Source organism: Pelodiscus sinensis, chromosome 14 (assembly GCF_049634645.1).
Source record: "Pelodiscus sinensis isolate JC-2024 chromosome 14, ASM4963464v1, whole genome shotgun sequence".
Classification (NCBI taxonomy): Eukaryota; Metazoa; Chordata; order Testudines; family Trionychidae; genus Pelodiscus; species Pelodiscus sinensis.
Window position 1 is genome coordinate 45,487,000 of NC_134724.1, and position 15,121 is coordinate 45,502,120.

Consider the following 15,121-nt stretch of genomic DNA (forward strand, 5'->3'; position numbering starts at 1 on the left):
GACTCTCTCCAGTGGGCAAAATATGTTTGGAAATATCATGTAACTAAGTTGATTGGTTTTCCTTGGTTTTGCTCAGAATGGGAAAGTGAAGAGGTGTGTGAAAATGAGAACTATGGGGGAATTTTGATGTATATGTGTTTAATCGAAAAAGAAGCTCTGTTATAAGCAGACCTTCACCCACAACCTGAATTTACCTGGGTATACTTTATCTTGCCTCAGGAGTGACCATCAGTCTCACAGAGTAGATTAACTCGTATAAACAACTTGAGTGCAAGCCACTTACCTGGCAGGGTAAATCAACACTCTAGTTCACGCATCCTTGGGGTATGAAGATTGATTAAAAGCCCCACATGGCCACTAAAGCTAGAATGTAAAGTAAATTATTTCCAAGGTTTTTGTGTAACAAGTCTTAGGAAGAAATAAACACAAAGCAAAACGAATCCAAAGAGATTCTTTGACTAATGCCTGACGTCTATAACTTCCAACCTTCTAGAAAATACATGCCAAAAATATAACCACGTTTTCATTGTAATTCTAATTATATTAGGGCTCTTTAGCTATTAAAAAGATTAAAAGTGTGATTAATTGTGCCATTACACAAAAATAGAATGCTGTTTATTTAAATATTTTTGGACATTTTCTACATTTTCAAATATTGATTTTCAGTTTCAACACAAAGTATATTGTATAGTGCTCACTTTGTATTTTTTTATTATAAATGTTTGCATTGGAAAAAACAAAAGAAATTGTATAGTTCAGTTCACCCATTATAAGTATTGTAATGCAATTTCTTTATGATGACAGTTGTAGAAATGTAGAATTATGTGCAAAAAAACTTGCACTCAAAAACATAATAATGTAAAACTTTAGAGCTTATAAGTCCACTCAGTCCTACTTCTTTTTTAGCCAATTGCTTAGACAAACAAGTTAGTTTTACATTTGCTGGATATAATGCTTGCTGCTTCTTGTTACAGTGTGCCCTGACAGTGAGAACAGTCATTCCCATGGGACTGTTATAGTTGGCTCTGCAAGATATGCATGTACCAGATGTGCTAATGATTCATATGCCATATTTCATATGAAGTAGGACTGAGTAGACTTGTAGGCTCTAAAGTTTTACGTTGTTTTGGTTTTGGGTGAAGTTATGTAATAAAAATGCATTGTAAATTGAACTTTTATGATAAGAGATTGCATTACAGTTTTTGTATGAGTTGAACTGAAAAATACTTTTATAATTTTTATAGTGCAAATCTTTGTAATGAAAATATAAAGTGAGCACAATATACTTCGTATTCTGTTGTATTTGAAATAAATATACTTGAAAATGTAGAAAAAATCCAAAAAAGTTATCCTATTATTTAACTGTGTGATTAAAACTGAGATTAATCCCAATTTAATATTTTTATCATGATTAATTTTTTTAGTTAATTGCATGAGCTAACTGTGATCCATCAACAGCCTTAAATTATAGGTAATTAAATATGTGAATACATTTTACAGATAGAAGTGTCCTTTCAAAAATGTATCCCTCACTGATCTGCGGGGAGGTTATACATGAACAGTTGTGTCAGAAGATAATAATTAGCTGTACAAATGGAAAAGAACTGTTTCATCAGCTCTTGGTCTCCAGGACTACAATGTTACAAAACAAAACAAAAATCCCCCACAACCCAACAAATCACAGTCCTGAAGTGATGGAGGTACAGTGGGTGACAAGAAAAACAAACACAAAATACCCATTGCCTACAGTGGTATAAAATACTGGGATTAATACACTCTCACTCTCTCTCTGCAGTAAAGTCATATAATGTGATTAAGTGGGAATGTCCACTGATGGGGAGCAAAGGGGACAAGTGCCCAGGGACTTGGGTGACAAAGGCCCAGTGACCCCAGGCCCATGTCCTGCCAGCTGGTGCTAGCAGTGCAGTGGGGCTGTGGTAGGCTCCTTGCCTGCCTTCACTCTGTCACTCCTGGAAGCGGATGTCCTGTTCCTGTAGCCCACGAGGGTATCTCTGTGCACTATCCTTACCCCTCACGCTGACTCGGCAGCTCCCGTTGACTGGGAACGGCAGTGGTGCACAGAGACCCCATGACACCCTGTAAGCTAGTCAGCCTGGGAGGGGCGCCTCCCCTTCGGGGTCAGTGGGTAGCCATTCCAACCCACTACACCCGGATCAGTCTCTTGGGGGAATTAACACATCAGATAACCAGTCCGGGGTCCCCTGCTCTTACCTCAGGGCAGGGTGACAAAAATAACCAATAACAAAGGCAGCCTGGGTTTGGGCAGGCCAACAGATGATAGGCAGAGGCCCGGCCTTAGTTCAGGGTGAGCCGCCAAGTCCGTGGTGAGGAAGGCTCAACCCTAGTTGAGGGCGGGGCCGCCAGTAAACAGTTTGTAGCCCAGCCTTTGGTCAGGGCAGGGCGGCAGGCATAACCGTTTATATGCCCAACAGTTTAATCAAGGCCCAGCCCTGGTTTAGGGTGGGACCGCAGGAAACCAGTTTGTAAAGGATCTACAGAAGTGAGGTCTCCTTTCTCAGGAGGGTTGCAGGCAGCTCGCCGGCAATAGCGGAGGGGGTAGGCTACCACCCAAGCGGTGGGTGGCAGGGGAAGCACAGGCCCGCCCACTCCGCTATGCTGCGGCCTACGTCCCTAGAGGCAGCAGTTTACTGTTGCTGGATCAGCAGGGGCTCCAGCCCAAAACACGCTGATCCGGGCATGTCTATATCCATGCTGACCCCTGGGCCACTTCCCTCCTCCCTCTCAGCGCATACCTGACAGTCATGTAGGTCTCCTGCAGAGTCACAGGGATCCAGGTCCATTGGCCACTCCTCAGCGGCTTTCAGGGTGTTTGGGAAGTCCTGGGAAGTCTGTTGTTCCTCCGGGCGGCTGTGCAGCAGCAGGCCCAGTGGCCCACGCCAGCTCTCCACCTCACCACTTCCTTAAGGGGTAGGGGAATCCTCTGGCCTCTTCAGTGGTCAGCGCCTCACTGGCCTGGCTGGCAGGCTTTTTACCTTTCTGGCCCTGCTCCTTGGCTTCCAGCCAGGTGGCTCATTAGGGCCAGATGTAGCCCACCACGGCTCTGGGAGGGGCGCCTCCCCTTTGGGATCAGTGGGTGGCCACTCCAATCCACTACACACCCCCACCCCATTCAGGAGCAGCTTCCAAAGGGGTATACCAGTCCCTTACAGGAGCCACCTGAAGTAAGCACTGCACTCCAACCCACATCCCTTTCTGCACACTACCCCTATCCCATGCTGCAGCCTAAAGCCCATGCCCCAACCACCTCCCAAGGCCTGCACCTCTCTAACACCCAAACTCCCTGCCAGAGCCTGCACTCCAATCCCTTGCTCTAGGGCAGTAGTCTCCAAACTTTTTTGATCGTGCACCCCAATCAGTAAAAAATTTTTGAGCACTTACCCCCAATATATGTATATGTATTTATTTATAAATTATATACATGTACTACTGTACTAATATATTATGTACTTTATAAAATGTACACAAAAAATAGAAATTAAAAAAGGATGAGATAAAGATGAAATACACTGTTTTTTAAATATTTTTTATTTTATTTATTATCGGTACAGAAAACCTTTTTGCTCTCACTAAAAAAATTATCATTGTTAATAATAATTTTTACTGAGAGCAATGTGATTGAATATGCTTCATTTTTTTGAAAATCTTGGTTTTACACGTTGTGATACAGCGATTTGAAGGTCTGGTTCTAAGTTCAGTTTATTTCTATACTTAGTTTTAATGGCTGTCATAGATCCAAATGGAAGAAGTGCATTGTTGGCTGCGCTTACTAAATCAGGATACTCATTTTTCAATCCCATCCACCAATTATGCAAAGGTTTTTTTTGAAATTCGGCTAGTAAATTTCCATCTTCCCTGATGTCAATCAGTTGTACTTGAAAACTAATCGGAAGGTGTTACATTTTTATATTTTTAACAAATGGGTTCAAAATCCACTGAAACCCTTCATTTGGAAGATTTTTAAACAGGTTAGAAAATTCTGTTTCCAAGTTTAAGTGTGCAGATACAAGAGTTTTTGTAGGTGATACACTTACATAGTTTTCGGCAACAAAATCACATAAGGATGGAAACCTTTCCAAACATCTGTTTTCAAAATGTTTTCTCCATAGTACGAGTTTCTTTTGAAAAGCAGTTACTTTCTCACTCATTGTTAAAATGTCACCTTTACCTTGAAGGGACAGATTAAGTGTGTTTATTATTGCAAAAATATCTGCTGATAGCCACTTGTCATCACAGAAAAGGTCAGCAAATTTGGAACACTTGTCTTTTTGTAAAAGAAAAATGCGTAACTCATCTTTAAGTTTGACACCTCTTTTAAGCACTTTGCCACGAGATAACCAGCAAACCTCTGTGTGGTACAGAAGATTTTCATGGTCACTCCCCATCTCATTACAAAGTATTGTAAAGATTCTACTATTTAAAGGTCTTGTTTTTATAAAATTAACCACATCGATGACATCTTGTAGCACTTTGTGCACTTCTGGCTCCATCTTCTTTGCTGCAATAGCTTGCCTGTGAATGATGCAGTGAATGAATTTCATGTGTGGTGCTATCTCTGTAAACTTACCCCAGAATAGTTTTTTAACTCCAGTCTAAGCAGCCGCTCCATCAGTGGTTACACTTACACAGTTTTTCCATAAAATATTGTTTTTAGTAAAGAAGTCATTTACTGTTGAGAATATATTTTCTCCGGTACATCTATGAAGCCAGGCTTCATGAACTGGGCTCGTTTAGTTTGGAAAAAAGAAGATTAAGGGGGGACATGATAGCGGTTTTCAAATATCTAAAAGGGAGTCACAAGGAGGAAGGAGAAAATTTGTTCCTCTTGGTTTCTGAGGACAGGACAAGGAGTAATGGGCTTAAAGTGCAGCAGGGGAGGTTTAGATTGGACATTAGGAAAAAATTCCTAACTGTCAGGGTGGTCAAATATTGGAATAAATTGCCAAGGGAGGTGGTGGAATCTCCCTCTCTGGAGATATTTAAGAACAGGTTAGATAGACATCTGTCAGGGATGGTGTAGACGGAGCTTGGTCCTGCCTTGAGGGCGGGGGGCTGGACTCGATGACCTCTTGAGGTCCCTTCCAGTCCTATTATTCTATGATTCTATGCTCTTTCCTTTAGTGGCGCACAAAAAAGTAGTTTTCCTGTATTTCATCATTGTAACAGAATCTACCATAAGCTGAGACATGTTAGAAACATCTTTACTTTAATTCAAATGTATAGCAAAACTCCCACACTATGTAATTTGTTCTAATACTTGTTTCTTCAAATCTTCAGCAATGTTTTCTATGCGTCTTCCAACAGTATTTGCTGATAAAGGAATGCATTTTAGTTTGTGTCCATATTGTTTTCTGTGTATTATTTCAACCATTTTTACCGCAGCGGGAAGAACGAGTGTTTCCCCAATGGTATGCGGCTTTTTGTCATTCGCTATTAAGTAAGAAACCTCAAAAGAGGCTTCTAAACATTTATCATTAAGTTTAGTGAAATTCTGTAGAGTACTGGATTGAGTATCACATGACTTTAAACATCGCTGAAAAATTTGTAGAGATTTGTCTTCATGTTGTGGATGCTTAGTTTTTAAATGTCTTGCTAATTGTGATGGCTTCATACTATCATTAGCTAATATCTCAAGGCACAATATACACTTAGGGCAAGGTTCATCCTTAACGATAGTGGATATAAATCCATATTTCAAATAGTCTTGATAATTTCAAATTTTTTTGGTCGAATTCTTGTCAGATCTGATTAGATCGTCATTGTTTTTACCTCGTAATGTGGATGACGAAGAGCTTGTACTAGGAGTAGGAGAAGTGCCAGCTCTGCCATTTTCTTGTTCGCTTGTGCTCGCATTATTAGTATTATCTTCAATCCGTGGTTTCTTTGCAGGAATCTTTTTAAGCCACTTGTCCATTTTTTGAGGGTTAGTTTAGTTAAAACTAGATAATATAATCCATAAATCCACTTAACCGGGCACATGTAAACTGCAATATGTCGCAATATGCTGAAAGCGAACGAACAAGTGAAGGCGCCACTGTCAATCCTTCCGCATTGTGGAACTCCCACTCTTCCCTTAGGATACCTTGCCTACTGTACGTGACACGTGACTGTCTGACATACGGACCGAGTGAGGGCACCAGTGTCAATCTGTATATTGAATATTGGTAAAGCTTAGTTTCTTTCTTAGTGTTTTAGATAAAAATAAATAGAAATTCTAATATTTTCTTCCCTCACCCCAATAGATCGTCTTGCACAGCCCCTGGGGTGTGCGCACCACACTTTGGAGACCACTGTCCTAGCCTAGTGAAAGTGAATGAGGGTTGTGTGTGTGGGGAGGGCCCATTTTCTGCTCTGCCTGGAGGCCCTGAATTGCTGTTAGTGAGCCTTAGGGTCTACACCCTAACTCGAAATAAGATATGCAATTTGAGCTACACAAATTGTGTATCTTATTTCGATGCTATTTCAAAATAGCTTATTTTGTCATTTGACACTGTCTATACAGCACCAAATTCCGAAATAAAGCACTATTCTGAAATGTCCCTTACTCCTTGTAAAATGAAGTTTACAGGGACGTCGGAATAGCGAGCCCGAAATAATGGGCTTGTTGTGAAGATGCGGGATAGCTATTTTTTAACAGCAGTTGTGAACCGTGGTAGCCTGAGTCTGTTGACTTCTGTGGGCTGTAGAGATGTCTAACATAGAAAATGAGACCAGAACTTTGGACATGTATTATTACAAAATAAAAGCTTATGGTTCTCCTGTTTTTGACTAGCTTTTGGCCATAGATAATGTTCATATTCCGAAATTTAAACATTCATACATTTATCAGTTCAGTAACTTTTATTTTCACCTTCCTTTAGAAATGGCAACCAAAGTCCCATAGGCCCAGGGAAATATGGATATGGAAAAGTGCCCTATATACTACCGCTGCAAACTGACACTGGGCAACTGCCTCAGAAAATACGGAGGCAGCGACAGTCAATGAGGAACCAAGCACGTGAGCAGAATCGGGGTCTTGAGAACACGCACAATCATCCCTCTAACCCTTTCGTTCAACATGGGAACCTTTACCAAGAAGAGCATGGACCTCAGGTGATGGGGCCTTCAATTTATCAGCAGGCTTCGACCCATTCAGAGGCCTTTCCTGCATCTCAAAGTTTGTTCCATGGGACTGACTCAACCCACCAGGGCTCTGCATCCCACCCGCCATTTCAAAGTCAACCCCACCCTCAAAGAGCTGGAGCTATTGTGTGCATTGGTGCCTACAGACAGTACAAATTGTGCAACACAAATGTAAGTCCATTTTTTTTCTCTCTTAATTTTAAAGCCAGCTCCCTTGTCTTGCTGGATTTCTATTCTTGCTGTGGCTCAAAATCAAAAGATATATTGATCTTATTAATTTGAAAAAAAATCCTGCTTTTCTGTTAGTCATGGAATAAAAAAATCACACTGTCTGGTGATTTAAGAGTATGTATGGCTCCTGTTAGATGGGGAAACGAAGGCACTAATTTTTCTTTACAGACAGTAGAAGGCAGAGAATAGGATGGGATTAGTAATCAGATTTTTCAACTTCCAGTCCTGTACTCCAACCAAAAGACAATATGGCCTTTTTGTGGCAGGCATTCCTTTTTGCCGCATTTGGGAATTCATATAAACTAAGGTTTTATGATTTTTGGTGCCTATGGCTTTTTGGAGTAAAAATCTATTATTACGCTTTAAAATACTTTCTTTAAAGCTGTCTGAAAGTGTTTGGTTTTGGTGCTTCTCTGTTTTCTGGGATGACCTCCCAGTGAGTTGTTTGAGAACTTTCAGGGTCCACTAGTCTGCTCCACAAACAATTTTCAACATTGAGAGAGCTGTAATATTTGGCTGGTTTTCTTGAAAATTTCTTAAAACGTCTTTCTTCAGTGTTTGCCTTGGCTGGGTTTTATCAATGTATAACCTAGAACAAGAGGCCTTCTCCTTTGCAGTCTCTGGTGAATTAATATTGTTGATTTCAAGAGCCATACTATTGGATTATTAATATTGGTGTTTTTTCTAAAGTATTACTGCTGTTGTACAATTGTACAATGGGGTAACAGAGACAGGAAAGACTCAGTTTCAACGATGCCTGCCAGCAGAGAAAGATGTGTGGTTTACTACTTCTCTTTGGGAAATATGGAGTTCAGCTTAGGTTAGTTTACCTACTTTTTGATTTTACCACTACAACCTTATCTCAGTAGTTCAGTACCTCTGTTATGTGCTTTAGGTACACAGCCCTTTCAAAACCCTAGCTACACTGGTGTATAAATTACAGTTTCTGTGATCAGAAATTCTGCTTCTTAATCCTTTCTGGTTGTGTTTTTTGTTGTTGTCAGTCTTTGCTTTCTCAGCCCCAAATCCTGCTTTAGTCTTCATTCATTGCATTCTTCCCTTTATTTAGGCCACTCAGCCACATCTGGGCAGGAAGACACACCATCATCCTTATGACTCCATAAAGCATAGCAGAGGCTTTTACAAGAATGGTCTCTTTGTATGCTTTCTCAGTGGAAACTTCTGTTTAGTCAACATTACACCTAATGCACCCTCCCAAATCTCAGAATGTCCCTTGTATAGGATTGTTATGTGGTTTACACACACCCTAAGTTTGTCATTTTTGTAAATGTATTAGATACTTAAGGATTATTCTGTATGTACATAGCCCTGCTAGACATACACAACATAAGACCAGCCCAGAGGTCCTTAGAAGCTAAACCAGGTTGACAAATGTGAATACTGTGGGTAATAGTTCAGGTAAGAAGACAGGAGCTGATGTCACTGAGATGAACAGTGTTGGAAAGTTCTAGTAAAGAAGTAAGGTGTAATGAGGGATCTGGAAGTGGAATTTGCATGATGGATATGAGACAGGCTATTCCAAATATGGAAGAAGATGGTGAAGGACAAAATCGGGAGGGAGGACTGAAAAGAGACTTCTGTTTGTATTATTGGTAATGCCCACCATATGCAAGGGGCTTTCCAAACTCAAAAGAATACCAGTTTTTTGCTCAAAGGGGTTACTAGAGTTGGATAGAGTAAGGGAAAATCAGAGCGGAAGTTGGGTGGGTGCGAAAATATCTATAGCAAATCTTTGAAAACACGTGCAAAGATCTGGATCTTAATATAATTCAAGACTAGAGATTTAGTTTAATCAATTAATCAAGTAGTTGATGGATTTCCCGTCGACTAGTTAATTTAAGTGTGGGAGCCGCAGCGAGGTTAGCTCCCAGCCTGGGAGCTAACCCCGCTGCGGCTCCGTCTTTTAAATGTATTAAGAGCCAACATTTAAAAGGCTAAAGTACACCAGAAGGGACTAAATACATGCTGATAGAAGCAGCAGTGGATGGGGGGAGCGACTAGTCGATATAATTATTGGATAATCAACTAGTCACTTACATCCCTATTCAAGACAGTAAAATTATGACATACAGTAACAATGGTGGATGATATGGAATGAGAGGAAGATGGTTATAGTAGAAATATTTCACACAGAATTGAGGCTGGGCGTTGATGGAGTTAGAAAGAAGAAGGTGAAAGTATCTAAGGGTACATCTACACTAGCCCCCTAGTTCGAACTAGGGAGGCTAATGAGGGCGACCGAAATTGCTAATGAAGCACGGGATTTAAATATTCCGAGCTTGATTAGCATATTCCCGGCCGGTCACCATTTTGGAAACTGAATAGCCCGAAGTAACTGCCCACGTCTACACGCGGCAGAGAAGCGGGATTCAGAGATAAACCTCTTAGTTCGAATTAACTGTTACTCCTCGTGGAATGAGGTTTAACAGTTAATTCAAACAAAGGGGTTTATCTCGGAATCCTGCTTCTCTCCGCGTGTAGACTCGGGCAGTTACATTGGGCTAGTCAGTTTCCAAAATGGCGACCAGCCGGGAATATGCTAATCAAACGCGGGATATTTAAATGCCGTGCTTTATTAGCAATTTCGATCGCCCTCATTAGCCTCCCTAGTTCAAACTAGGGGGCTAGTGTAGACGTACCCTAAGAGAACAGCTCAAGGCATAGATGGACCCAACGTTGATTACGGAGAAAGATCATTATAGTGGAAACTTGGCAAGAGGTGGCACCCCAGGAATGGGGCGAAGAGAAAGTTGTAACTGTGAGTTTGGAAGATGGGGAGGATTATGAAGATGTCAGCACTGATGGAGAAGGAAGAGAGAATTTACCTTTTGTGAAGTTTGGGATGGTGGCAGGACATATAGTTCACTGTAACATCTTAAATATGTTTTAGTGTTTATGGGGGACCTAGGGTGGAAATACATTCACATGAAATAATTTTAAATTTTGGAGTTGTATTTAAGGATAGGACAGCAACAGGCTACAAAAATGGATGAGCATATCCCCATCATTTCTCTGCACCTATAGATATAACCAAATTCTAAGGAAATGGGTGTGCCTATTCAATGATCTTTTAAACAAGAGACAGAGTTCAGGTGATGCAGCTGGAATATTAACTCCTTGCAGGTACATCGACTTGCATCATGGTGGTGTTCAGATGACATAACTTCCACTTGATTCGTGGGAATGTCAGTTGCCATTCAGGGATCAGTTTTTCCCTAGGATGTGGTATTTAATAGTTATAAAATATATTTAAGTAGGAACACTCATAAGAGTCAAGGCCCAGTGCAAGGCCCAAGCAAAGCTGATAGTCCTTATTTACTTGTTCTTCCTATCTCTACACTTTTATACATGCACTTTAATCTAATTTATCATCAGTTACCTGCTTCAGAGCTGCTGCTGGCATGTAGAGAACAGTAGCTTCTTTTTTCCTTTTTCTTTTTTCTTTTTCTTTTTCCTTGTATGTTCCAAGAAGTAAATATAATTTATCAATGGGAAGAGGTTCTATTAACTGGTACTCTGGTGTTTGATTTCTCCTAAGGGTAGTTAATTACTTACAAAAGAACTCAATCTGCCTTGGTCTGTTAGATCATTTCCTCATGATTGTACATTTAATGTGCTTTCATTTATAGTTGCACTCAGTTTACATGACTGACTGCTTGGATCATAAGTTAAGCTTATAAATTTTGGTTAGTGAGAGACTGGGAAGAGCTTTTATTTGTTCAAGTGTTTTTGCAGGTAACTAAATTCAATTTCTCATTGTACACATAGCTTTATCTCTTCAGTATTTGCAAGCATGCTTTGCACGTGCTTTCCTCAGAATATGCAGCTTTGCACTTCAGGAATATGGAAACATGCAGGAAACATCCGTCCCTTTCCTTGCCAGGCTCATGTCCATATGCACACAGTATTGGCCAAAGCAACACACAACTAGTGAGATCATCTGAATGAGTTAGCATTCATGCCTGCCAGATTGGGTGCTTGAGGAGTGAGCACCGCTTTTGGAAGTGGAATTGTATGAAATTGTGGGAGCGGTGGAGTTTGAATGCTTGTTCACCACTAGAGCGTAGTGAATGACTGACATTCAAAAAGGATCCACAGATTCTCTTAACCGTTTCTCATTTTCTTTATGAATGTGTGGTCTGCAAAAGAAAATATGTACAGGCAGTCCCCGACTTACGTGGATCCGACTTATGTCGGATCCGCACTTACGAACGGGGCTTTTCTCGCCCCGGAGCTCACGGGCGGTGGGTCGCCACCCGTGTCCTCCGGGGCGAGAAAAGCTTCTCTTGGTCTCCCTGGTCTGCTGGGGGGGTCCAGCAAAGCTGCTGGACCCCCCCAGCAGACCAGGGACACCCGAGCAAAGCCGCCACCTGGGCAGCTTTGCTCGTTTGCCCGGGAGCAAAGCCGCCCAGGCGGCGGGACCCACGCTGCCTGTGCGGCTTTGCTCCTGTCCCCCTGGTCTGCTGGGGGGGGGGGTCCAGCAAAGCCGCTGGACCCCCCCAGCAGACCAGGGACACCCGAGCAAAGGCGCCACCTGGGCGGCTTTGCTCAGGTGTCCCTGGTCTGCTGGGGGGGTCCAGTGGCTTTGCTGGACCCCCCCCCCCCAGCAGACCAGGGAGACAGAAGCAAAGCCGCACAGGCGGCATCCCACCGCCTGTGCGGCTTTGCTCAGGGGCAAAGGAACAAAGCCACACGGGCGGTGGGGTCCCTCCGCCTGTGTGGCTTTGCTCGGGTCTCCCTGGTCTGCTGGGGCGGGAGGGGGCGCAGCTAGTGCGCCCCCCCCAGCAGACCAGGCTTTTGTTGCGGGATGCCTCGGGTAGAGCAGCTGGGGTGCTGCCGGGTTGGTCCTGTGGGAACCTACCGGGCAGTGCCCCAGCTGTTCTGTCCCAGGCTCCAGATTCAGCAGCAGTTGAAACTGATCAGGCTGATTCCAGGAAGCTGGGGGCAGAGCAACTCTGCCTCCGGCTTCCTGTAGTCAGCCCCTGGTCAGTTTCAGTGGCAGCAGCTGAATCTGGAGCCAGTTCCGACTTACATACAAATTCAACTTAAGAACAAACCTGTAGTCCCTATCTTGTACGTAACCCGGGGACTGCCTGTATATTCAGTCTTTTGGCTGCAGGTTGCTCATGGAATATGTGCAAGCAACATTTGCAAGTGACATTTGAGCTGTTTACTTGTCGCCTCCATCATGTAGGAGCGTTTCCTGATTGGATGTCCCCAACTTTCATAACCAACATTCCCTTCCACTTGGACTATTTTAATCTAATCATGAAATTAATTTCTTTAGTTAGGAAGTTAACTTCAGTTCTGAGCTCGAGAATTGTTTTCAACCAAAATTCAAACAAAGAGAAATTTGATTGCACAGTTGTTGACAAAAAACTAAAATATCATGGAAACGTAGGAAAAACAGAATTGTTTGGGGGATACACTAAATGTTTGTGAACAAAATTTCCAATAGCGTGTCCAGCTATGTTTGCCATTACTGCAGCTAGCTTGTTCATTGGTTCATGCTCCTGGGGTGGTGTGAATGTTATCGAGATATAAAAGGAGCAATCAAGGACGATAAAGCCATTGTGGATAAACTAAATGATTTCTTTGCTTCAGTCTTCACGGCTGAGGATGTTGGGGAGATTCCCAAATCTGCACCGTCCTTTTTGGGTGATAAATCTGAGGAACTGTCCTGGATTGAAGTGTCATTAGAGGAGGTTTTGGAACAAATAGAAAAACTTAATATTAACAAATCTCCAGGACCGGATGGCATTCATCCAAGGGTTCTAAAAGAACTCAAATGGGAAATTGCTGAACTATTATCTGTGGTTTGTAACCTATCCTTTAAATCGGCTTCCATACCTAATGACTGGAAGGTAGCCAGCGTGACACGAATATTTTAAAAGGGCTCTAGAGGCGATCCTGGCAATTACAGACCGGTACGTCTAACTTCAGTACCGGGCAAATTAGTCAAAACAATAGTAAAGAATAAAATTATCAGGCACGTAGAAGAACATAATTTGTTGGACAAAAGTCAAGATGGCTGTGTCTACATTGGCACCCCTTTCCGGAAAAGGGATGCTAATGAGACACTTCAGAATTGCAAATGCCGCTGGGAATTTAAATATCCCCCGCGGCATTTGCATGAACATGGCTGCCGCTTTTTTCCGGCTCGGGGCTTTGCCGGAGAAAAGCGCCAGTCTAGACGGGATCTTGCGGAAAATAAGCCCTTTTCCGGAAGATCCCTTATTCAAGGGATCCCTACTTGAATAAGGGATCTTCCGGAAACGGGCTTATTTTCCGCAAGATCCCGTCTAGACTGGCGCTTTTCTCCGGCAAAGCCCCGAGCCGGAAAAAAGCGGCAGCCATGTTCATGCAAATGCTGCGGGGGATATTTAAATCCCCCGCGGCATTTGCAATTCCGAAGTGTCTCATTAGCATCCCTTTTCCGGAAAGGGGTGCCAATGTAGACACAGCCCATGGTTTCTGTAAAGGGAAATCATGTCTTACTAATCTATTAGAGTTCTTTGAAGGGGTTAACAAACATGCGGACAAGGGGGATCCAGTAGATAGCGTATACTTAGATTTTCAGAAAGCTTTTGACAAGGTCCCTCACCAAAGGCTCTTGTGTAAATTACATTGTCATGGGATAAGAGGGAAGGTCCTTTCTTGGATTGAGAACTGGTTAAAAGACAGGAAACAAAGGGTAGGAATAAATGGTACATTTTCAGAATGGAGAGGGGTAAGTAGTGGTGTCCCCCAAGGGTCAATCCTGGGACCAGTCCTTTTCAACTTATTCATAAATGATCTGGAGAATGAGGTAAGCAGTGAGGTGGTAAAGTTTGCGAATGATACCAAACTGTTTAGGATAGTCAAGACAGAAGCAGACTGTGAGGGACTCCTAAAAGATCTCACCAAACTGAGTGATTGGGCAACAAAATGGCAAATGAAATTTAATGTGGATAAGTGTAAAGTTATGCACATCGGGAAAAATAACCCCAACTATACGTACAGTATGATGGGGTCTAATTTGGCTACGACAAATCAGGAAAGAGATCTTTGAGTTATCGTGGCTAGTTCTCTGAAAATTTCCACACAGTGTGCAGCGGCGGTCAAAAAGGCAAATAGGATGCTAGGAATTATTAAGAAAGGGATAGATAATAAGACACAGAATATCTCACTGCCCCTGTATAAATCTATGGTACACCCAGATCTTGAATACTGTGTACAGATGTGGTCTCCTCACCTCAAAAAAGATATTTTGGCCTTGGAGAGGTTCAGAAAAGGGCAACTAAAATGATTAGGGGTTTGGAACTGGTCCCATATGAAGAGAGGTTAAAGCGACTGGGACTTTTCAGTTTAGAAAAGAGGAGTCTGAGCGGGGATATGATAGAGGTATATAAAATCATGAGTGGTGTGGAGAGGGTGGATAAAGAAAAGTTATGTATTAGTTCCCATAATAGAAGAACTAGAGGACACCAAATGAAATTAATGGGTAGCAGGTTTAAAACTACTAAAAGAAAGTTCTTCTTCACACCGTGTGTAGTGAACCTGTGGAAGTCCTAGCCAGGGGAGGCTGTGAAGGCTAGGACTATAACAGAGTTTAAAGAGAAGCTAGATAATTTCATGGAGGTTAGGTCCATAAAAGGCTATTATCCAGGGGATAGAAATGGTGTCCCTGGTCTCTGTTTGTCAAAGGCTGGAGAGGGATGGCAGGAGA

General features: G+C 42.3%; 1 protein-coding gene across 2 annotated transcripts in view; it reads left to right on the forward strand.

The window, feature by feature from the left end:
- THSD4 (thrombospondin type 1 domain containing 4) overlaps positions 1-15,121 on the forward strand; it is a 680,148-nt gene that overhangs the window by 117,131 nt on the left and 547,896 nt on the right. For both annotated transcript variants that reach the window (XM_075897742.1, XM_075897743.1), the window contains exon 5: positions 6,900-7,332. In XM_075897742.1, coding sequence (XP_075753857.1) covers positions 6,900-7,332 — 433 coding nt within the window. The remainder of the gene's footprint in view (positions 1-6,899; positions 7,333-15,121) is intronic.